Source organism: Suricata suricatta, chromosome 7 (assembly GCF_006229205.1).
Source record: "Suricata suricatta isolate VVHF042 chromosome 7, meerkat_22Aug2017_6uvM2_HiC, whole genome shotgun sequence".
Classification (NCBI taxonomy): domain Eukaryota; kingdom Metazoa; phylum Chordata; class Mammalia; order Carnivora; family Herpestidae; genus Suricata; species Suricata suricatta.
Window position 1 is genome coordinate 106244458 of NC_043706.1, and position 23687 is coordinate 106268144.

The 23687-nt window shown below is 33.8% G+C and overlaps 1 protein-coding gene across 1 annotated transcript in view; it reads right to left on the reverse strand.

Annotated features, from left to right (window-relative positions):
* Positions 1-23687, reverse strand: part of LOC115295326 (triadin-like) — an 86899-nt gene that overhangs the window by 56588 nt on the left and 6624 nt on the right. Inside the window, exons 6-7 of the mRNA XM_029943219.1 lie at positions 16636-16683; positions 6844-6891 (exon numbers count right to left, since the gene is read on the reverse strand). Of these exons, the coding sequence (XP_029799079.1) occupies positions 6844-6891; positions 16636-16683 (96 nt within the window). The remainder of the gene's footprint in view (positions 1-6843; positions 6892-16635; positions 16684-23687) is intronic.

Below are 23687 nucleotides of genomic sequence, written 5' to 3' on the forward strand. Positions count from 1 at the left end.
AAATGAAGGAACAGATCAATAAAAAGAAAAAAAATCTCAGGAAACAACCCTTGATTTAACCACTAAACTTTGCCACATAGCTCATAATCTACTTTATACTAAAGATTTCTAGAGGGAAAAAGATCCAATCCACACATGGCCTCAGGATAATAACAAGAAGGGCAGGAAATATAATAGAAAAATAAGACATAATGAGCAGCTTGATATTCTTGAGCTTGTAAGGAGGAATTTTCTTGGCGTGCTGTATGGTAAATACTACAATGCACTTCCACATCCCTTTATATAATCTATAATCTATCTTAGGGTATCAAAGAAACAAGCAAAGTTGATTTTTCTCATTGGTGAACAAAATTTTAAAATTCAAGTATTTATGTTAAATAATTAAAAATATTTTACATGCCAAATCCAGGTGATGGTTATTGAAATTGTATATGAGGAAAAACAAGATTTGTATGAGAATTTCATTATGAGGAGAACTTAAATGGCATATTACAGATTTAAGGATGACATAAAGAACTCTCAACCTAATATTAGATGTAGATAGTATTAAAAATGGATATTTTTGCTGCTTTAAAGTTATGAAATTATATTAAGTAATGGCAAAAGAAATCTGAAATTTATTACCATTAAATTCACAGATCATGTGACAAATTTCTTCATATTTAATATTAGATTTATCTGGGCTTTAAGAAATGGTTCAAAATTGCATTCTATTCCATTAAGAAACTACTTTGATAAATCATGGTAGGAGTAAAATGCAGGCTGAGTAGGAATAACACATTGCTCCTGGTTATGTTGTCTGTTCTGGTAGTTTCTGGTAATTCAATCGATCTATGTACCAGTATCTCTGATCTGTAGTTAATATGGTTACCTGGTGTTAAGATTGGTGACTCCAGTATGAAATGAAAGGGGAGGTTCCTAGGGCAATCTTAAAGTGTTAGTGGGCTTGTCCATATAATGCCCATAATCTCTCTCTCTCTCTTTTTTTTTTGCTCATAAAATCTTTAAAAGATGGTCACAGAAGCCAGATAGATAGAGGAAGGATTCATTTTCATGATAATTGAAAGGCAGAATATCTGCACAACAACAGAGATTTGGGCATTACAACGATTTTCCTCTGTGACCTGGAGTTGCCTCTAGTGTATCCTGCATAAAATAAGAGTGGTCAAGTCCCAATTAGCTTATTAGGGAAAATGGACCGTTAATAACAGAGAACCTTTAACTTTGAGAGAACGATACAGCACAATGTATCTCATAATACCAGCTCCAAATCTTGTCAACAGCATTGGCACACATTTCTCCTTTATTGGGCTGAAATTCTCTTTGGCACTGAATGGCATTCCTGCTAATACATGTGTGAATCACATGAACCAAGTGTTGCATGGAAGAATGTGGCACCTGCAGGAGATCAATGTAACAACACAAATTTCTTCTAAATGGGTGTTGTTCTGCTCTGATCGGATTCAGTTCTGTCTGCTTATTAAAAGGAATTTCCTATACATAAAATAATTGTAAGAACGTTCTAAAAATATTAAGTAAGATTAAGAGTAAGAAGTGAAATGCGGGGACGCCTGGGCGGCTCAGTTGGTTAAGCGTCGGACTCTTGGTTTTGGCTCCAGTCATGATTTCGCAGTTGGTGAGGTCAAGTCCTACACATGGCTCCGTGCTGACAGTGCAGAGCCTGCTTGGGACTCTTTATCTCCCCCTTTCTGCCCCTCTCCTGCTCACTCTCTCTCTCGCTCTCTCAAAAATAAATGAATATTTAAAAAAAAAGTGAAATGTGCTGTGAGCAAGTTAGACAGTAGAGAATTGATAAAGTTTCTCTTGAAAATATATGAAATATATAAATATGCAGAGTACACTCATTTTTACATGTTGTGTACGCTCCACATGTAAACCATCTTCTTTCTGAAGCCCACTGCATGCTCCTCACCCCCATTCCCCAGCGCCTAGTCTGTTGTGGGCGCTCAATAAATATTAAACAGTCAAAGCACAAACTGTCGTCAAAAAGTTTGGAATTCACAGGAATCAATAGTATTGTTATCATTTAACATTTATTGAGGGTCAACAGCATGACTTATTCCACATGTGCAAATAGGTTATTTCATAATCACATATTAAGCAAATAGTTAAATACAACTTGTATTAACTAAACTTTCAGTTTTACTCCATTGATCTTAAATATAAAATTTATCTTTTAAAATAATGTTAACACATAATGAAATACAAACATTAATCATTTAAATAAATTATTTTCTGTCAGAAAATCATTACTCTTATTAACATTCACTTGAAAATATGGGATAGATCTATAATAAGTACACATCACATATTCTAGATAGACCAGTGCATATACAAAGAAAGGAAGAATCTGGAAAGATGAGAAGAGATCATGACAAAAACACAAAGCACGGCTTTCATTTGCTGTTATGACATCTTAAAACACTAATACAATTATGTAGGGTGCCTTTGTTTACAGAATAGAATCAAAGGCAAAGAAAGACAGAAACTCTTCAGGTGAACACAAAATGGCATGTTTGTGAACTGGTAACATTTCTTAATTTAAGGCAAGACAGAATTTTTTATCATTGGAAATGAACTGCATTGGATACATTTATGAACCACATGCCCCAGTTTTATCCTGAATAAAATGATTACTAATTGTGCTCAGATTTATTCTTGTGGTTAATAGGTACTTAAATTGTATTTAATCTTTTTTGTGCATGCTTTTCTGTCATGTTTCTATTTAATTCTTTTGAAGTGATTTTTAATTGTTAAGAGGATGGAAAACTATACTTAATATTTCTGTAGTGAAACTTTCAGTTTAATTTTAGGATACTGAAGTATCTATAAGTATTCAAGTTAATAGTGTGTTTTTCCTTAGCATTTGAATCTCAGTGTTAGAACTGAAAGTCCTTCTAGACCAGTCTTCCTCTAAAGAAGGAATGGCCTCTGCATTCTGATGTAAGGAAACACTGCTTAAAAACTTAGTTGAATAGAACATATTTGCCCTTGGAAGCAGTAAGAGATCATCTAATTTAACTCCACAGTTGTAAAAATAAGAAAAGCAATGATAGGCCTAATGTTTCATATTTGGATTCATATATTGGGTTAATTGAGCAACTGTTTAACTTTGTCTTTCATTTTAAGTTTTTAAAGAAATTTACTATAGTTGCAATTACTACAATTTAATTTTTCAGTATGTTTATCAATATGGTAACTGTTCACCACATGCAATTTTATTTATGTAGGAACACCTTTGGCAAAAATCTTAACAATATGATGTCATTAATAAATAATGCAATTTAATTTTTTTCTACTATTTTCACTTTAAAACTGAAGAATTTAATCACTTATGTCCTGGGTTCTGAAATATGGCAAACCACTATTAGAAATCTTCAATGAAATAAAATATTCTTTTAACTGCACAGTATTTACAGGCTGTGTTCCTTGAAATCTGGATCACCTAATAGTCTTTTCTTCCACAATCCCTCTGTTTTCATTCAACCCACAGATATCACTGAATACATACTGTATGCCAGCACTGTTACAGGCTTCTAGAACAGACTCTTAAAGAAGACTTTAAGTGAAGTCATGCATACGAGTGAATGAAAGAAAAGGAAAGATGATTTGCAAGCGATTTAATTTATTACTATTTCCTTTACCTTTTCACTGTTGGATTTAAGTCACCTTGAAGGAAGGCAATTAAAAATAGAGAGATGCTGTGACTCCAATCTAGAGTTCAGATCTTTAAAGTTAATTGTCTTTTTTTTTTTTAAGTTAATTGTCTTGAATGATGTCCTTCCCTGCCTCATGAAGCAGCAAGCCACTGATGCTTCCTTAGAGTGACTGTTTTGCTTATGTCTAGTTACAAACAAATATTATTAAAGATTTTCTTCTGAAAGAAAGTAAGTTTGAAAATGAGAAATGTAAATGGAATTTAGGAGGCAGATCAATTTGGAAAGTGAATACCAAGGAGGAAAATGTATACTAACTATAAGAAATTAAAAATCAACAAATGAATAAATTAAGCTTAATGAAACATGATGTACTCTCTCTAGATGTAATATGGGCTTCCTAAAGATATATCCTTATATGGTAGGACACAACACTTGGCAAATGTTGTAAGGTTTTATCTTTGGCATTCCTTAGGTCTCACTACAAGGATAGCAACATTTATTGTGTTAAACATTTGTACCTCTGGATGCTTCTATGTAACTGCTTCCTAAACAAAGAGAAATAGCTAATGGTGGTGTGTGTATGTATGTGTGTGTGTGTACGTGTGTGTACATGTGAGCAAAAGTGTGCACCTTTAAAGTAGAGAAACTACTTATAAATTATTTCTTAATACTCAAGATTCCAGTCTAGCCAATTTAAGATCTTCACAAAAAGAATAACTAAAAAACACGTGATTCATCATGAGTTAGAGATAAGAGAGTTACACTTTTGGACTTTTGCAGAAGTTAGATTAACTGAATTTCTACTTCCTGTGTGATATGAGGTCTAGTTTACTAAATTATGTTAAAACAAAATTCATTCACCTTTCATTCTATGAATTTCCTGTAATGTAAAGTTTAGCTTAATCAATGTCTCCTAAGTACAATTATAATTCAGACTAAGTACAGAGGTTCAATATAACAACTTTATATAGATCACCAAGTGTATTTTAAATCTAGTAAGAATTGTGAAAATCATATTTTCCTCTAATACAAGTTCATGAGTGCAAATGAATAAAAATGACTTTAAGAACTATTTAATCATACTTCAATGCATTATAAATTAGTCTTAGATTATTTATACTTCTAAAGATAACTAAAAACTGCATAAGGAAGAGAAGTACACAATTGATTTAAAGCCTCATCTTATGAATAAACTTTAGAATACTCTGATGAAATCTGTAGAATGTCATTGACTTAATTTCACATAAACTTCTGATATTTTAAATCACAAATGTATTTTCCATATCAATTATTAGTCATAGACATATCATCTCAAAAATATGCAATTTATCCAAATACTCTATTTCTTATGGTATTTATAGTTGAAATATATGAGGCTATTGCTTTACAATATTTAAATTGAAATGATTTACTAAGTCAGTATAAAAAGAGCCATTGAAAGAACCTCATTTTTTATACAAGCTAAGAGCCTAAGATTTTATATGATAAAAGTTATTTTTCATAAAAAATGACTTATGAAATTATCTGAAGAAGTAAGTTTACATCTCTAAGGGCCATTTCTAGTCTCCTACTTACTTGAGGAAACACTATAGAATTAATGAAACTGACACCAACATGCAGGTAAGAAGAAATAAACAACCTGTGTTTAAATCACTTATTTTTTAGGTTCAAGTATTAGTGCTGGGCATTTTACATTCTAGTCTATCTTCTCTTAATATGCTTTGATTATAAAAACAAAGCTACAAATGCCAAAGATGTGCAATGCACACCTTTATACTAGAAGAAACAAATGACAAAACTGAGTGAAATCTATGTGGTTTTATAGTTTATCTCACCTGTAGTAAAGTTGATTTGATAAGTCATGTAAAGACTACGCAATTATCTAGGAATTTATCATTTTTCATATCCTTTCCCATGTTAGTTCATTTGAGCTCCACACCTTGTTCAGTAGGCAGGTCAAATGTAAGACATTCCTTCCCCCCTCTAAAGCCAGAAGAAATTTAGGCTCAGGGCCTTCCTTGCTTATGTGAACAAGTCAAAACTGGATTAAGTGCCATTCCTCTACTTTGTAAGTCAGAGACAGAAATATCCCCATCAAATGAAGTTGATAGAAACATTCTGTTGAATTTTAAAATTTCAGGTAGTCCCCAGAAGCCAAAATTAATTTGAAAACTTTTTCAATGTAATTATAATCTGATTTTATTTTGAAAAGCCCAAGGAAATAACAATTTGACCAATCATTTAACTTAGTTTAATCCTTAAATTTAATTCGCTTCTCTGAATTGTGAGAAATTAAAGAATTTTCTTGATATATTTATATCAAAAAAACTAAAATTTTGATAATAGGAACTTAATTACTCCAAAGTTTCAGAGGAAAATTATTTTGACTTCATCTTTGACAAAGTATTCCTAGTTCTGTTTTATTATGATGACTAATAAATATTATAATAGATGAAAAGCCAAAGAGTGGGGAACCCATAGTTAAAATTATTAGCATGCTAAGCTCTAACAGAAGACCCAACATCACTTTAAATGTTTTCACTCTACCTTACTCTTGCATTTTTCTCAAGCAAATTCTGGAGTGATATATGAACTTATATAGCTGCATAAATGAAAATAAAATGCATTACTTATAACAATATGATTTTTAATATTAAAATTTCAGACCTTTTGGGAGAATCACTTGCTGAAGTCACAATATAAACTCAAATAATTTGCTTTTGGTGCTTTTCCCCCTATACGTGCTACATACTATTTTTAAAGCACTAGATGTTGTTTTTGGATCAATAGAACTGGGCCATCTTTGTTCTTTAAATTATGATCAGTCAGGTGGTAAAAGCACAAATCAATCAGAAAAATATCTACCAGTTACCCCAGATCACTGCCTTAATCCCAATCATCTTCAGCATTTTCCCTGATATAATTAAGAAGTCTATGGAGTTTTCCTGCTCTGAACTTATACTCAAAGTTTAGTTACACAAAAGAACAAAAAGCCAGGTTGCTGCCTCACATCCTTCCTGGAACAGAAAAGCGTGCAGGGACAGTGATAGAGAGCAATAGATAGAACGGTTATTGTCTTCCTCCTGTCTGAATCCAGTGCTTTCCTCCTCATGTTGCTGTCTTTCTAAAGAAGATAATGTCAACCTCCTTCATTTTTTTTTACCTTGCTCCACTGTCTTGGTTGTTTTCTCTTCCTTCTTTCCAGGTACAGCTGCAAGGCAGAGATAAGGTTTAAATAAAAGTCCCAGATGGAAATGCTGCTTCTCCTCAAAAAAGCATTTCGTAACTCATTCGTTGCCAGCTCTTTCTTCTAAACAAGCTATTTTAAAGCTTTTTTCAACTTTTCTCATTTCTCTGTAAACCAACTGAAACCTATTTTAAATTGAATGTTAAAAATTGGAGAAAAAAGAAATAATTTCTTGACTTCTAACTAGTTCTTCCATACCCCTTTCTACTTCCTCCTTTTATACTCTACTTTGATAAACAAGCTCTACAAGGGATTCTACTTGACAGCACTCTGATTAATCGATTTTTACAATCCAGGTTATTGCTGGAATTATTCAGTGTCTTCGAAATGTCAACTAGATGCTGCTTTAAATTCAAGCTTAACTTGGCTTAATCAACTGAAAGAACAATGTAGTCATGCTTGAGATTCATTTGAATATTAAAGTAAGTCACCCTAAATCACAAGTAACCAAAAAAGAAACAGGATTATCATTTAGGTGCTGTTTACCTTGAACTATTCTTTCTTTAAGATTTATTGCTCTCAATGGAGTACTCACTGTTTACCTATTTATACATCAAAACAGTAAAAATTATTCATTCAAAATCAGTATACCCTATTGCCTCTCGACCTTTTGGCTAAGATCAAGTGCAAAATCAGTATATCTCACTGAAATAATTGATTCAAGTAGGCATCCTCGGAGGATACTAGCAGCCTTCATTTGATGAAGATGAGTGGGGGAGGGGGACTGAATATTGCCATCACATCCAAGTATCACCCCACAGAGCTACAAGGGGAAAAATCAACTTTGAAATGAAGCAATGTAGTTATCACCAACATAACCACTGATGAAACTTAGAACCATTCATTCATAATGGAACATCCAGATATTCTGGTTTCTTAATAATATGCAGTGTGATGCATATAAATAATAATACCCTCTGAGGTGTTCTTGCCAAGCATCTAACTATTTAGCTGGAATCCAGTTAGGTCAAAGATTTAGCTTTCAGTTTAATCAAATACAGTATATAAAATATATTGAATAATATTCTGAAGAAATAATCTAAGCAATCAAAAATGTCTATGGTGTAACTGGTCATGATCTTTTCAAAAACTAATGTCATGAACCAGAGAAGGGGGCTAATATAACTTTTTTACAGAAAACTTGCTAAATTTCCTCATTAGTTATAATAGTTTAGTTGTAGACCATTTTGATTATTTCAAGCAGATAATTTCATCTGAAGTAATGAGTTTTATTTGCTACTTTTCTATTCTTGTGCAAATTATTTCCCTTTCTAACCTTATCGCAAAATTTCTATACAATATGTAATAGAAGTTGTAATAACAGACATCTTTGTCTTATTCTAATTCTCAGATAGAAATTTTTCCATTTTTCTCCATTCAGTATGATATTTGCAAATGGTTTGTATAAGATTTACCAGATTAAGAACGTTTTTTTCTACTCTAGTGATGAATCATATCAAATGAAGCTACTATAATGAATGTAATTTCTCTTTATTCTATTATTCTGCTTAACTACATTGATTTTTTAAAATATTGTATTCCTAAAATAAAACCAACCTTATGATATTTTATCATTCATGCATATTTTCAGAGTTGATCTGCTAATGTTTTGTTTAGATCTATGTTTCACAAAGAAGTTAGCTGGTATGTTTCTTTTTTAGTTCTTGTTAGGTTTTAGCATCTTGGTTATCTAACTCCATAAAATAAGTGAATGTTTTCTTTTTTTCGATTCCTGGAAGTTTCAGTATAAGATTAGTGTTAATTTTGCCTTAAATGCTTGAAAAAATTCACCAGTGAAGTTATCTGGATAGAAGTTTCTTTGGGGAAGAATTATAATTATTGATTCAAAATGTGAATTCATATTTATGGATTTGAATTATGGATTAAAATATGTATTATAGATTCAAAATATGAATCTATTTATTGGAAATTGTTCCTACTTTTACTTTTCTGTAGAATCTGTAATGATACCTGCTTTTAATTTTCTGATATTGATGTTTGGTGCTTTCTCTTTTTTTCTCAATAATTTTTCATAACAATCTATTAGTTTTATTATATTTTATGGAGTATCTAACTTTTACTGTTTTGCTTTCCCTGTTGTACAACTTAAATTACTACTTCATTAATTTTTATTATTACATTTTTTTATTTCTCTTCCTTCAACTTTCTTTAGGTTTAATTTTCTGTATTAAAACATTATTGGCTTTCTGAATATTCGATTTTCTACTTTTCTAATGAATATTTTTAAAGTGTGGAAGTTTTACACTAACATTGTTTAGCTGCATCCCAAGTTTCACTGTAATTCTTTCATCACACATTAGATTAACATATTTCCAAATTTTACTGTCATTTTTTTCTTAGATACATGGGATATTTAGAAATGTATTGCTTACTGTATTACAGTATCTAGCATTATTCCTAGTATAGCAAGTGATTAATATATTTTTGCTTAGTGATTAGATGCACTAATTAACAAATGATATGTCTTAATAAGAAATGTCCTGGGTTGAGATGGAAAATGGGTAAGTTTTGGTATTAGTGGATTTTCAGCTATAAGAATGATTTTAAGTGTAGCCAATGAGAAGAAAGACAGAGGAGCATAAAAGCCTTAGGCATGCGTAGAGGAAAGTGGACAAGTTTAGCCCCTTAATTACAAACTAGACTCAGCACTTACTATGCACACTACATAAAGGAGCTAGTAAAATGTGTGGTACATTAGTGGAAATGAAACACTGATAATTTGTAATTATAATAAAGCCCATGGGTATATAGTCTTATTCATAATTATTTTGTTCAGAAGACTCATTATAAAAATTGCATAGCAAATATGTAGTTTCACCTTATTTTAATCCTCTGAAAAGTAAATGTCTCTAAGTAAACAGTTTGTGATTTACACAAAAAGACCAGGTTTTCTTTCTAATGATGGGTTCTACATTCATATTAAATAAAGAAGGATAGTCCCCTTTATAGCACTGTTCTTTGTTACTTAGAAAAGGTCACTGAAAATATTGATTATCTGTACAGAAAATAACACATTTCGTATGAAATGATGATCCTTTCATTTCTACTTCTGATGTAAAATTCATCAAGCCTAATCCTATGGAGAGCAAACTTTAGAAATAAATAGCTCATCTAAGTAAGTGGATTTTCTAACTTCCTGGAATCGAAAAACAAGACCTTAATCAATTTCCGTTTCTGTGCTACAAGGTACCTGAAATCTACTTTGGTGCCAATAGAAATTCTCTTTGCTCTACATTTGGAAGGGTTTACTTTAGGGGAGAAGAGTAGATTTATATTGCACTTCTTCAGAGAGTCAAACTAATATAAAAGAAACACAGTAACTATCACTTTTAGAAAATAATGCCTGGATTAGGGACAGTCCTGAGCTAAACTATGAGATGCAAAAGTTAGTTTTCTGTACCTCCAGGCTTTTACTTCATTATTCTTCCCCTAATTGCTTTTCTTCAAGGATCTACTTCTCCAGTGCAATTTAATCTCTCCTTTCTTGACCTTAATCACTCATAAGGCCCTGATGTGTTCCCATTAGCAGTAAGAGCTTGTACCTAGGCAATGAAGCTTACTTGGAGATAGGGTATGTTAGAAACTTGGTGAAAAAAAGTGAGGAGTGGTAGGAAAGTATTTATAGTTTGAATGATTCCCTCACATGACATTTATACACTTCTTCAGGGATATAGACCTGTAGCCTTAACATGATAAACTATTATTTTCAAGGAAATAAGAATGTAATGCTATCTACCCAAGGGTTGATTAGATTTTAAAGGTACTTCTTAGAGATGTCACTGACTGAAACAATTGAATGAATCATTAATTGTGGAATAAACAGTCTTACATCTTAGATATAAAGGTCCTTGGATATATATTATGGTGGAGAGATAGGAGAGAGGCTTCTCATCAAATTTCAGATGGTACTAACTGATCAATGTATTCACAAAACCATCCTTTCCTTCTACCATTTTCCCTGAATTTTATATCAGATTCCTGAATATGGAATTATGAGCAATATGGTATTTGTTGTAGCATTCAAAGCAGGGCATGCCTGAAAATAAAGTTGAGAGGGATAGAGGGGTCAGGTCTCGGGGTACTTATGTCGTTTTAACAAGGTTGGACTTTATTTCATGGACAGCTTGGATAAAGAGAGTTTTAAATTGAATGGCTTATTCAATTTTATGACTTTAATAACTTACTATGATTGTGGGGAAATTCTGGTAAGATGAATATTAGTGAAATAAAAATAAAGAGCCTTAGGGCAGTAGTGAGTTCATTACAGTGGTTTGAGCAAAAGATAGTGAAGACTTAAAGAAAGATGGAAGTCACAGTTATGAATAGGAGGAAATATATTCAAGAAATATTTAGGCAATAAAATCAGAAGCACTTGGAGATTCTTTAAATAATCAGGAGAAGTAAAAAAAGATAAAAAAAAATCAGTACCAGTTTTCTAGTGAAGTGAAAGGGGACTGTATTTTCACCAATGTTAATGAAAAACAAGTTGGGAAGAGGAAATGAGGAGTTTAGTTTAAAACAGGTTATATTTGAAGGTGTTTATTGGACTTTTGAACATATAAGTTTGAAATTTTAAGGAAAAAAGCCTTTTCACAGAGAAGTCCTGAAGTGGCAACACACAACTGGGAATCTTCAGGATATAGGGCAGAATTTCAACTTTGAAAGTGGACATACCTCACAAAGAGACAGTATAAAATGAAGAGTTCAGAGGATTAATAATGGAATCTGGTTACACCAATAATTGAAGGATGAGTGAAGGAAAAAAACACAAGTCAGAAATAAAGGTCAGAGGATATGGTGAGAACCAGGAGACTATGTTTTCATGACAGGCCAAAAAACAAGAAGCTTAGAAAAGAGACAAAATGGTAAATAAAACTGAGAACCCTATTATGTGAGTGCTGAATGGCTCCTTTGGTTTACCAATGATAAAATCATCAACATTATCCAGAACATCAGTGGCACAGTAGAGACAGAAGCCTCATCCTTGTGGGAGCTGAGAAGGGGTGCTAGCATTCCAGTATCCAGAAGACTGGATAAAATGTGGAGGAGAAAAAAATGACAGAGAGAGAAATAGTACTCAAGAAAAGGGAGTTTTGAAATTGAGAATACTATTTCCAAAATGAGGAACAAAATCAATAATGGGAAAGATGATGACACCACAAAAAAGCATGGGTGACAGATCAAGGAAGGCACAAGTGGAGAAGCTATTCCTCCTTTTATTCCAAACTATTTTCTTCAGCATAATTGCCTGTATATTTTACTATCTCTTCCCTCAATTTGTCCTTCTTTAGCTTTTCAAGTGTGCCATTCCCCTGAATATTCGTTTATTTTGTTTTATTCTATTTTATTTTTTTATTTCAAAAAGAGAGCATGCATGAGTGAGAGGGGAAAAGGCGGGTGGGGGAGAGAGAGAAAGAGAGAGAGAGAGAGAGAGAGAGAGAGTCAGTCTTAGGCAGGCTCCACTCTCAGGATGGAGTCCAACACCGGGGCTTGATCTCACAGCCCTGGGATCATAATCTGAGAGGAATTCAGGAGTCAGATGTTCAAATGACTGAACCACCCAAGGGCCCCCAAAATTCTATTTTAAAAATCATTATTATCTACATGGCAATGACTTGGTGATCTCCACCTTGTCACTTAAATGGTTAAAATGGTTTATTTTCCTGTGATGAGTATGACATTATAAATAATTACATCTATTTTTCTTTAACCTCTTTCTAATCACATTTTTCTGTTTTTGTTTTTGTTTTCTTTGACTTTCCTTGCCCTTCTTCCTCCAAATGTAAATGTTCCCTCACATTTCACAACAGTGTGAGGCCATCCCTTCATGACAAGCTCTTGGACTCTTACTGTTTCCACCTTAACCCATGTAGAGGACAATCACCTCTATATCTGCAGTCTTGTCATTGTCTGAAGATCTAGTTTTACATTTAGAACCACCTATGGGAAGTCACTTGCATGTGCTACCAGCACTTTAATTTTAGTATGTCTATCTTGCTCTCCCTTCCCAAACTCCTTCTCATCTTCCTTCTTAATTTTTATAAGAATATCAACAATGTTCTTCTAGCACCCAGTCCGAAAACTTATTGTCATTAAATCACTTCTTTTTTCCTTCCCAAAGCTGGTAAGTTGTCAAATTCTATTAATATCCGTCCTTTGCAATCCCATAATTAATACAGGTCCTAATACATATCACCTACATTATTGGATCCTACCTACCCTACTTCCTCCTAAAGCAAATGTCTGAATGTTATTCCTAAACTTAAATTTTTCATTAACTCCACATTGCTCATGGAATAGATTCCAGTTTTAAAATCAGGCCCCTTTATAGCATTATTAGCCTAGGCTGTATTAATTCATGAGACTCTTGCCATTCCTCTTATACATCCTGCAATTTCCCACCACTTGGCTTTGCTCTGTTACCTGTACCCAATATATCCTTTCAACTACTGATTACACAACAAAATGCTATCTTTTATTTAAGACCTAACTCTAAAGTCACTTTATATAGTAAATCTTTGCTTTTCCCAAGGTACGAATAATTTTTTAAACTCCTATAAAAATGTATCTGTGTTTATTTCTTTACCCTGTTGGTTTTCAACTGGAAGCTATAGTTACATAGAAAGCTTTTAGGTAATAGCAAAAATTGAGGTCTAAACAACTTAAATTCCTATTTTTCATTATTTTAAATTGCTCAATAACAAGATTAACATCTACATTTTTCTCATACAGTATGTGAATCATTAATATGTGTCAAATGAAAGTAAAATGATTTGAATGTTGTGAAACAAATTTAAATTAGTAAGACGATATATTGATGACTGAATATATATATATCCACAAAGAAAATATGACTTAAAAGTAGACTTACTATCAAACAATTTATACTAGATCTATAAATTGGCCCATTGCAATTAATTTAAAATATTCAACTTTTTTTAACTGTGAAAATTTACAATTGCAAAATTAGTAATTTCTACCTAACATTGCTTAATAGTTCCTAGTTCAAACCTCAGTGTAGAAGAACAATTTTCAATGTTTTGAAAACAAAAATACCCCTGCATAATTTTCTTATTCTACTTATTTTTGAAAAGACTGGAAGTAGAACATCTTGTAAAACATGCTAAGTGTTTGGAAATTAGGGGCTAATCCATGATGACAGAGTATCTATTGTTATATGTGGCTGATTATCAGTGAGGGTGTAGGGGACAGAAAAACTACCTGACAAATGAATTAAGTATCTTTTGACTTTTTTTATAACTTGTTAAATTGGTAACATCCTACCTGAATTTCCATTTCTTTATGACAGCTTTGGAAGGATCACTGTGCTGTGTTTGTAGACAAATCCAATATGCAGAATTTTATTTAAGTTAAGAATTGAGGTATGAGACCAGAGATTACCTAGAAGCAAAGTAATTGGTGCCAATAGTTTTATTTTCATAAAAAAGTAGTTCTCTTTTTTCATATCAAAGTTTAGCCATCAGTTCTACTTAACCCCAACCAAAATGTTTGGCTAAATTATAAACTCGGGGACCATTCATGGTCAAAGGTCCCAGTGAGTTAACTAAGTGATATTTCAGTCCCAATTTAGTATCTTTGCTCACTATGTGTGAGCATAGGTCTATGTGTGCTTGTATTTCTGTTCTAAATATCCAGGCTCCAAGTGATTGAAAGTCTGTGCAGAGCTTAGCCTCCAAGTAGTTGATTCTTTTCTTCTTCTTTTTTTTTTTTATTATTTTCTTATTTTTTAAAACATTTTAATTTATTTTTGAGAGACAGGGAGAGACAGAGTGCTAGAGGAGACAGGGGAGAGAGAGAAGGAGACATAGAATCCAAAGACTCTGATGCGGAGCTCAAACCCATCAATTGTGAAATCATGACCTGAGCCGAAGTTGGAAAATTAACTGACAGCCACCCAGGTGCTCCAAATCTCTCCTTCTTAACTCTGTCTTCAGGCTGCCTTTCATAAGAGAAATTTCCCAAGGCTCAATATGTGAAATCTAATTCCAAATGAAACCCAAATACCACTATGGACATCCCCATTGACCTCACTCTTAGCTACCAATTTTGAACCACAACTGTGCCTCACTTTTTTTTGTTTTTAGCACATATCTATATCCTGGCCTCATATTCACTTATGGGACCCATGTACACTTGTATCCTTCCCTAGATTAATGACTTTTTCTGAATCTATAGCCCTTTAGCTTTTCCATGATACCATGGCATTATCCTTTCTGAAAAAACCAAGTTTTACCCATGTTCCACTTAATGCCAATAAAGAAAACTGATCTAAAAATAAGACACCACAAAAGAATGAGATGCATTAATGTGGACTTTGATGATTTATGATACTATCACTTAGGACACATTGATACCAAACTAAATATACTACAATCATTTATCAAAAATAACTTACATTATTAGAAAAAGATATAATTAGGAAACATTTTATCCCTATGTAAGGTAAATTTAGAATAATAGAGCTGCTTTTAAGAGAAGAAATCCATTAATTTAAGAAATTCTAGCTTCTAATTATTATCTTACAAAAATTTATATTTTTTCTTTAAGTATTCTTTATCTAATTTTTGTCTTACCTTAGACATACATATGTATACTAATTTTATATTACTTTATATATTAATGAAATATAGTAATTTATATTATAATCTATTATAATTTATACTATAATCTATTCATTTATATATGTATATGCATATATAAATTGATTGGTATTGAGAATGTGGATATGTGTTATTTACATTTTATATTTCCCTAGAGTACAGATGCATATTCTCTTTATAAAGCATAGGAAATAGAGAAATTTTTAGGAGAAAAATGTTATGCTGTTTTAGTGGAGTATGTATGAAATGGTATGTGTGTAAGCTTGTATGTGTGTGTGTATGTGAGTGTATGTTAAGTATAAGGTTGTTAAATTGTCTCCTAAATACTTCTGAAAACACTGGATATCTTACTAATTTCATTTCTATTTGTAAAAGTGAATCACAAATTTTATAATTGTTCCATCTTATTTTGAATAGGGAATATGTAACACTTTTCATCATGATGATTATTTTTAATGTATATTAATGTTTTTAAATATATTATTTAAATGTCTCCTAACAGGCATCAATATTTATATATGTAGGTCTCTGATTAGATATGACAAGAGAAATAACTTTGAAAACTTAAATTCCAAAATTCCCAGTATTTTTTAAAGCAAAATATCTACACATGAGCATTTCAAGAAGCACACTTTCTAATGTAATAGTATGCAAGCACAAAGTGAACATTGTTCATGTAACCTCTACTAGTCCAAGTTTCATTTGTTCAAGGTCTGTCTTCCTAAGGCAGTATTTGAATTTGAATGCTCTCCAGATGATTGGAATCCTGCTGAGCTTGAATAACAGCATTTCTTTGATTTTTCAAAATCTAACTGCAAAAGGATTATAATTACTGATTTCAGTTCATGACCTTAAAGAAGTGAAACCATTGGCACTAGAACACTGAAGACAGCCTTGTTAACATGGATACCTTAGATCTTGCGCAAAGTGGGTTTGTTTCTGTATCAATGTAATAGTAAAATCAATAAATAGACCTCTTCTATAAGCACTGAACAATACATTAAGTTAGGAACCTTAGCAGAAATAAGCTATAGCCATGACATCTTTTTCTTCAAGCTGCATTTACCTTTTTTAGTTGAGGCAGCACCAGCCTCTTCTTTGGCTCGTTCACTTTCTGCAAATTCAGATATCAAAGAATGAGAAATGGATATCAGGAATGCCAGGTCGATATCTTATGGTATTGTAAGTCAGACAAGACTAAAAGTGCCCGAAAGAGAAAATATATGTGGCGCCTGAGAGCAAAGCAAGCAGCAGAGAAGAGCCACTCTATAAAGTGCTTACATATTTTTAAAGTAATGAACTCTCTTCTCTCCTTCATCTACTGCTGTGCAGTATGAAATTTTAATGCTTGTGTAAGGAGTGGCCATAAAACAAGGTGGCTTATTTCACAAAATACATTGGAATACTAATTAGTTTATATTTAAATCTAAAATGATGTATGATTTGTGTGGAAGAGGACTTCTTTGCTTAGCCTTTAATTATGGGGATGGCAAGCAGTATTTGACTTCAATCAATTAGCTTTATATTATAAAATACTAGCTATATTATTATAGAAAATTACATTTGAATGTTGCTTGGAGAGAGAGAAAATTTTTAAAAGGCCAAAGTGGACTCTTGTAGTTTCTCTGAATCTCTGGTATGGAAAATAAGAGAACTGCCTTGAAGACATAATCTAGCACAACATTTTGGACTTCAAATCAAAGCTAATTGAAAGAATTTTCTCTGGTCCATAGGAAAATAACAAAAATAGAAAGAACTGGTGAGGATTTACAAATCTTTTATTCATTTTATTTACTTTTTATTTTTTGATGTTGTTCTCCTTGGTCACCTGCATTTTTATGTTTAGTTTTAATCTCATTAATGTGTGTATGTATCCCCCTCACTTACATAAACTCAGTGGCTGAGCTCGAGGAACAACCAAACGACAGGACCCTTTGTGTCTCCTTGCCCTCCCTCATTATGCCCTAGATATTGGGCTGTGAGAAAGATCAGATGTTAGAAAACATGTTCAGGCTTTATTTCTATCATATTTTTTGATAGATACCCCAAGTTTTACAATTTGAGCCTAGGCAGGAAGTCATGTAGATAGCCTCTTCCAGGGAAGAGGCTGTCTTAAGACCCTGAGCTCCAGGACTACACAGACCCATGGCTGTTATACACCCTCCAGATAAAGACTTTACACCAGTGGTTCTCAAACTTCAGCATGTATCAGTCACCCCATGGGCTCTTAAAACACAGACACTGAGCCCAGATGGTTTGATTCAGTGAGTCTAGGGCATGTCCTGAGAATTTACGTTTTTAATAATTTCCCAGGTGACGCTTAGGCTTTTGGTCCAGACCATAGTTGGGACACTGATTACCAAATTTCCCCTAAGAGACCATCAAGACGAATTTTTCTGTGATCCCCATCCATGTTTACCTCAGTTACCACCATGAGTCTAGGCTTCCAGCAGAAAGCAGATTTCACATTTCTCCTAAAAAACAAACCCTTACCAAAGTCCTTCCAACTCTCCACTACAGTACATGCACTGGTATCCTCAGCCTCTATTCAGAACATGAGCCTTGCTTTCTTCTTTTAACCTCCCTCTAGCTCCCTAAGGACTCTGCAACCCTGCAAGCAGTCTTCTAAAATAGAGAATGTTTGTTTTCCCCACCCCAACATACCAAAGTGTCTGGAAGTAAGGTATATATCCTCTTTACTTACTTCTTATTATTTCTCAGTGGTTGTCATCTCCTTGTTTCCTCTAAGTCCCATTTCCTTTGAAGGGTACACTATCAGGTTGTACCTGGCTCTATCCCTCCATCTGTTGTCATTAACTGACCTTATTCTCTTGCACCATCCCTCATTGAGTATTTTCGTACATAGTTGTCATCCTATCCTCTGCTATTGTGAGATTACATTAAGAACCATTCTCAATCATGATTATTAGAATAAGTTGGAGGCTATTATAAGTCTATGGGTACCAGATGTAGTAGGTCTAGGGTAAACTACAGAGTTTGAAATCTTTGACATTCTGAGTTAATGAGTCTGAAAGGAGGCCTGGGTATTCATACATTTGGAAGCTTCCCAAGATATTCTAATGTTTAACCAGGATTGGGAGTCACACACAGGTCATATGCCAGCCTCATCTCTCATTCCCTTGACCTCTTCACATCTAAAAACTAGATTCTAGTTCTCTGATCAGTGCCACCTACCAACACACTCTTGAACTTTTCCTTTGTTGCCAAAACTTTGATCCCCCAAATCCTATTCTCTGGCACCATTCTTTATTTTACAGCTCATTTACTCAAGAACCTTTCCTAAATATGGTTGGGTTGGCTGGATGGCTCCGTCAGTAAGTGTCCAACTTCGGCCCCAGAGAGCAGACTTCGATCCATGAGTCAACAGTTCAGAGCCTGGAGACTGCTTCAAATTCTGTGTCTCCTTCTCTCCCGGCCCCTCTTCTGTTCTCTCTCTCTCTCCACCACCCCTTCTCTCAAAAATAAACATTAAAAATTAAAAAAACATTTCCAAATAATATCTGACTCAATACTTTGTGTTCTTTTGACCTTACCCCTTTCTCCCTGCTCCTGCTCAATCCTCATGTTTAGTCTTACCAGGCAATATTTAAATGAGCCATCCTTAAATCATTCACTTAGTGATCTACTTTTATAGTTATCAGATGTAGTCGTTTCCCAGGCTACTTTTAAACTGTTGGGTTATTAAAAACATCAGGAATGTATTCTTTCACAGTTCTGGGGTCAAGAAGTCCAAAATTAAGGTGTTGTCAGGGCCATACTCTGAAGTTATCTTAGAACTCTCATGGAAAGAATCATTCCTTGCCTCTTCCTAGCTTCTGGTGATTGTTGGCAATCCTTGGCATGTACTGGTTTATAGCTGGCTCACCTCAATTTCTCCTTTTCTGTTCATCTGATTCTCTCCCATTTGTATGAATTTGTGTATCACCAAATCTCCCTCTCCTTCTAAAGGTATCAGTCATTGGATTCAGGGCCCACTCTAATCCAGTATGAGCTGATTCTAACTTGATTAAATCGCATTCATAGGTACTGACTTAGGATTTTAGTATACCCTTTGGGGGGGACACAAAACTACTTTATGCCTGCCACCGGAGCAGCCATCCAAACTGGAGGAAGGCTCTCCACCTGCTACAGGTCTCATTGGAGTTGTCTCATTTCAGTAGTTAAAGGTGGTGCTCAGCACTGACCAGCAGTACTAGCACAGACCCAGGGAAATTGTTTTCCCATTCTAGACATTTGGCTCATGCATTCTCTTCCCTCCTCAAATTTCCAATATCCTGCAAAGTAGAGGTGAGCTGCTGTCGAGAAATTCATGGAGAAAATAAAAGCAGACTACACTACCTCCTGTTTTCAGCACCTCACCATCACATACCTGCACCATTTGTTTTCCTTTCAATCCCAAAGGATGATTGGTCCCTGCCCCTATTTAATACCAGTCCATCTTGCCTCCCATCTCCTCTTGCCAAGCCAAGGCCTTTTTCTTGCAAATATTGCTTCTATCTGCTACCTCATCAGTTTTCCACTTCAGTGGTACTTTCACATCAGTTCAGAAACATAATATATCACTCTATAACTGCAGACAACCACATCCTTCACTTCTATATTCCTCCCATCTCAGCCTTCAGGGAGTTGCAACAATTAGTGTCACCCATTCTATCTTCTCACTCGTTTATTTTAAAACTTGACTAATTATGAAAAATATTATATAAATGAAAAGCACAAAGGCATATAACATACGTACACATTTTAATGAATGGTAATAAAAAGGCATGCCTTTGTAATACCCTGCAAGCTTAAGAAATAAAATATCACCAAAGCCTTTGAAACCTCTTACTCTTTCCACTACCTCATGCTTTTCCCTTCATCTCAGAATTATTATTGTCCTAAATTTTATATTAATCATTTACTTATTTATTATTATAGTTATTTATTACATGTAGTTATCTCTAAACAAAGATAAGACTATTCTGTATAGATTGAACTATATCATTTAGTGAAATTCTATTCACAGGAACTATTTTGTTCTTGTGATTTACTTCTTTCAAAACATCATGTTGAGATGCAGTGTTAAAACAGTCAAATAAAGAGGCTCTTAGACTGGGATAGCTCTACGATTTTGGTGGTTTATAGAAACAAACCAAAGTCAGAGTCATCTAGATTTTTCTGGAATCTGAGAAGCTAAAACTCAAGAGCAAGTATCATGGCATCCAAGTAACTAAATTTTCCCAAACAAGACAAATGCTTACGGTATAGCCAGTTAAACCACTTCTTTGCTTTGCTTCTCTGTCTTCCTACACCTCTACTCAAGCCCCTGCCTATGGCATATATAATGGAGTACCCCTAACTAGTTTTCAATTTTAGCACTGCTTCAGAATCATTGTTTAACTTTTTATGGAAGCCATGTCGACATGAGTGGCTGTGGTTGATTAATTTTAACTGTTGTACACTATTCCAGCATATATACATTCTAATAATTATATATCCATCCTCCTGGCAATGGACATCAGGTCATGTCCAATTTTGTGCTGTTATAAATAATCCTGTTATGAACATTTCCCACACATGTCTCCTGGTGCACATGTTCAAGAATTTTCTTAGAAGTGAAATTACTATGTCAAAGCATTTTCTCAGCCTTAATTTTCCAGATAAATGCCACAATATTTCCCTGAAATTTTACATTCATTCCAGCAGTGAATGGAAAGTTTCCATTGCTTCATTTGATTACCATGACCAGGATAATAATTTTCCTCTTTTTTGGTCAATCTGGCATATGTCCAATAGTATCTCATTGTGCTTTTAATTAAAATTCCAATATAGTAAGAGACTAAGCATCTTTTGATATGGTTATAAATAATTTGTGGGCATTTTCTGATGCTTATTTAGATCATTTTACCCATTTTTTCCTGTCTGCTCTTCTATAAAGTTCTTTGTCTTGTTTTTTATTTTTAAAGTTTTTATGTTTTATTACTCCCTTCTTGTTACTTATATGTGCTACAAATATCTTTTCCAAGTGTGTATCTTGTCTTTTATTGGTATTGTATTAGAATTATTTTGAATTTATTCATTCAGTCAGCATTCTCTGTAATTTGAGTTGTGATTTTATAATTTATTATCCAAATTGGGCAAGTGAAAGGAAGTGCTAGTAATAATTATTCTGGAATGATATGAATATGAAGACCATCTTCACTGATTGAGATATATGGTCATACATGTCATGCAGTCTGTGTTGTAGACACACCCCACTGATATCAGACCTATTGTTCAGGCCCATAGATATTTTCCCCCAGTAAGTTCAATTACAGAGTATGTAATTGAATCCCAAAAGCCACTCCACTTTTCTAACTAATGTAAATTGTCCCCAAGTACACTTCTAATAGTATATAGCTAATGAATTTTAAGGGACTGCCCCATCTTTTTAAAAAAGTAATCTCTAGGGTCACCTGGGTGGCTCAGTCGGTTAAGCATCAGCTTCAGTTCAGGTCATGATCTCACGATTTGTGGGTTCAAGCCCCGTGTCGAGCTCTGTGCTGACAGCTCAGAGCCTGGAGCCTGCTTCAAATTCTGTGTCTCCCTCTCTCTCTGACCCTCCCCTGCTAGTGCTATCTCCCTCTGTCTCTCAAAAATAAACAACAACAACAACAAAAACATTAAAAGTAATCTCTACACCCAATGTGGAGCTTGAACTCACAACCCCAAGGTCAAAAGTTGCGTGCTCCACTGACTGAGTCAGTTAGGTGCCCCAAAGGGACTTTATTTTTAAATTCCGTGTACCGGTTTCTCCTGAAGAATCCTGACATGTATTAGTAGATCAAGTGATAATCATATGACTCAAACATTTATGTACTGAAATGTAGTTAAGGAGATAAACATAGTTAGGCTCGATGACTGAAGTGTACACAAGTCTAATGTAGTGCTAAGATCGAAGGAAGAAAAATGCCTGACTATTGACATTTCACATAAATTTAAACCTACAATTAAAAATGACTGGATTTGGGAATCTTTTTTGCTTAAAATTCAAACTGACCAGAGGCTGGGAGAACATGCACACAGAATACATGATCAGAGCCCTGTGGTCCTTGATACGAAGAAGGAAGTAATATATAGATGTGTTTCCAAGGTCTTGAGGCACATTGGTCACTGAAGTGTTCTTAGGGAGAAAAAAGGATATGATGTGATCAAATATAGTTGCTAAGCATTGTATACTGCATTCCCTCTTGAAGGTTCACCAAAGAGAACATTAAAGATCTGAAATGATCTAGGACTTAAAAATCTATTTGTTTGGATCTCTTCCTGTTTGGAAACGGCTAATCATACTGTCAACTTCTAAGCTGCTATCCAGTCTGTGAGAAAGCAGCTACAGTGGACTACAGAGAAGAGAATTTGGTGCATTAAGGCATTTTTGTATGCCCTGTGATAAAAGAATCTGTGTTGACTTGCAGAAATTGTAAATCTAGGTTTGGCACGCCTGCTAAGTTCACATAACCCATGACACATAACTTTATATGTAGGGGTATTAAGTGCCCCTCCATAGTACTACAGTCTAGAATTTGAAATATTTCATTTTCTTAAAGTTCATGGTAACACAACAACCTCCACCCTGAACTGAGAGAGCTCCTGAGTTTGTCTGTATCCTTCAGTATTTTTCCTACAGTGGTTTTGGTCTCCTCTGGACCTAGAAGAAATAGTTCCACACCACATATTCAACTGACATTCTAGTTATTTCCTGGAATGAAGTGTTAATGACAAGCTACCTTTTATTTTTCCATGGACTTGCTCTAACCCTGTCAATGTCACTTTTCCTTTTTAACTCAATACCAAGCATTTGTATCACAGAAATATTTAATTTATATTAATTAAACTATACATCTCACTCTCATATGATTTAAGGTACTGTAAGTCATATCCCAAATGTTTAGGTCATATACACAAAACTATGTGCACTATACTATATGATTGATTTAAGGAATTTTCAAGATGATTTTTAGTGAAGAGCAATCGTTACCTAGGCAATAACTTTACTAATGGTCTACTGTGTATAGCAGATATGTAAAAATTTGTCTATTATATGGTTTCAAGACCAAACAGTAATCCTTAGTTGAA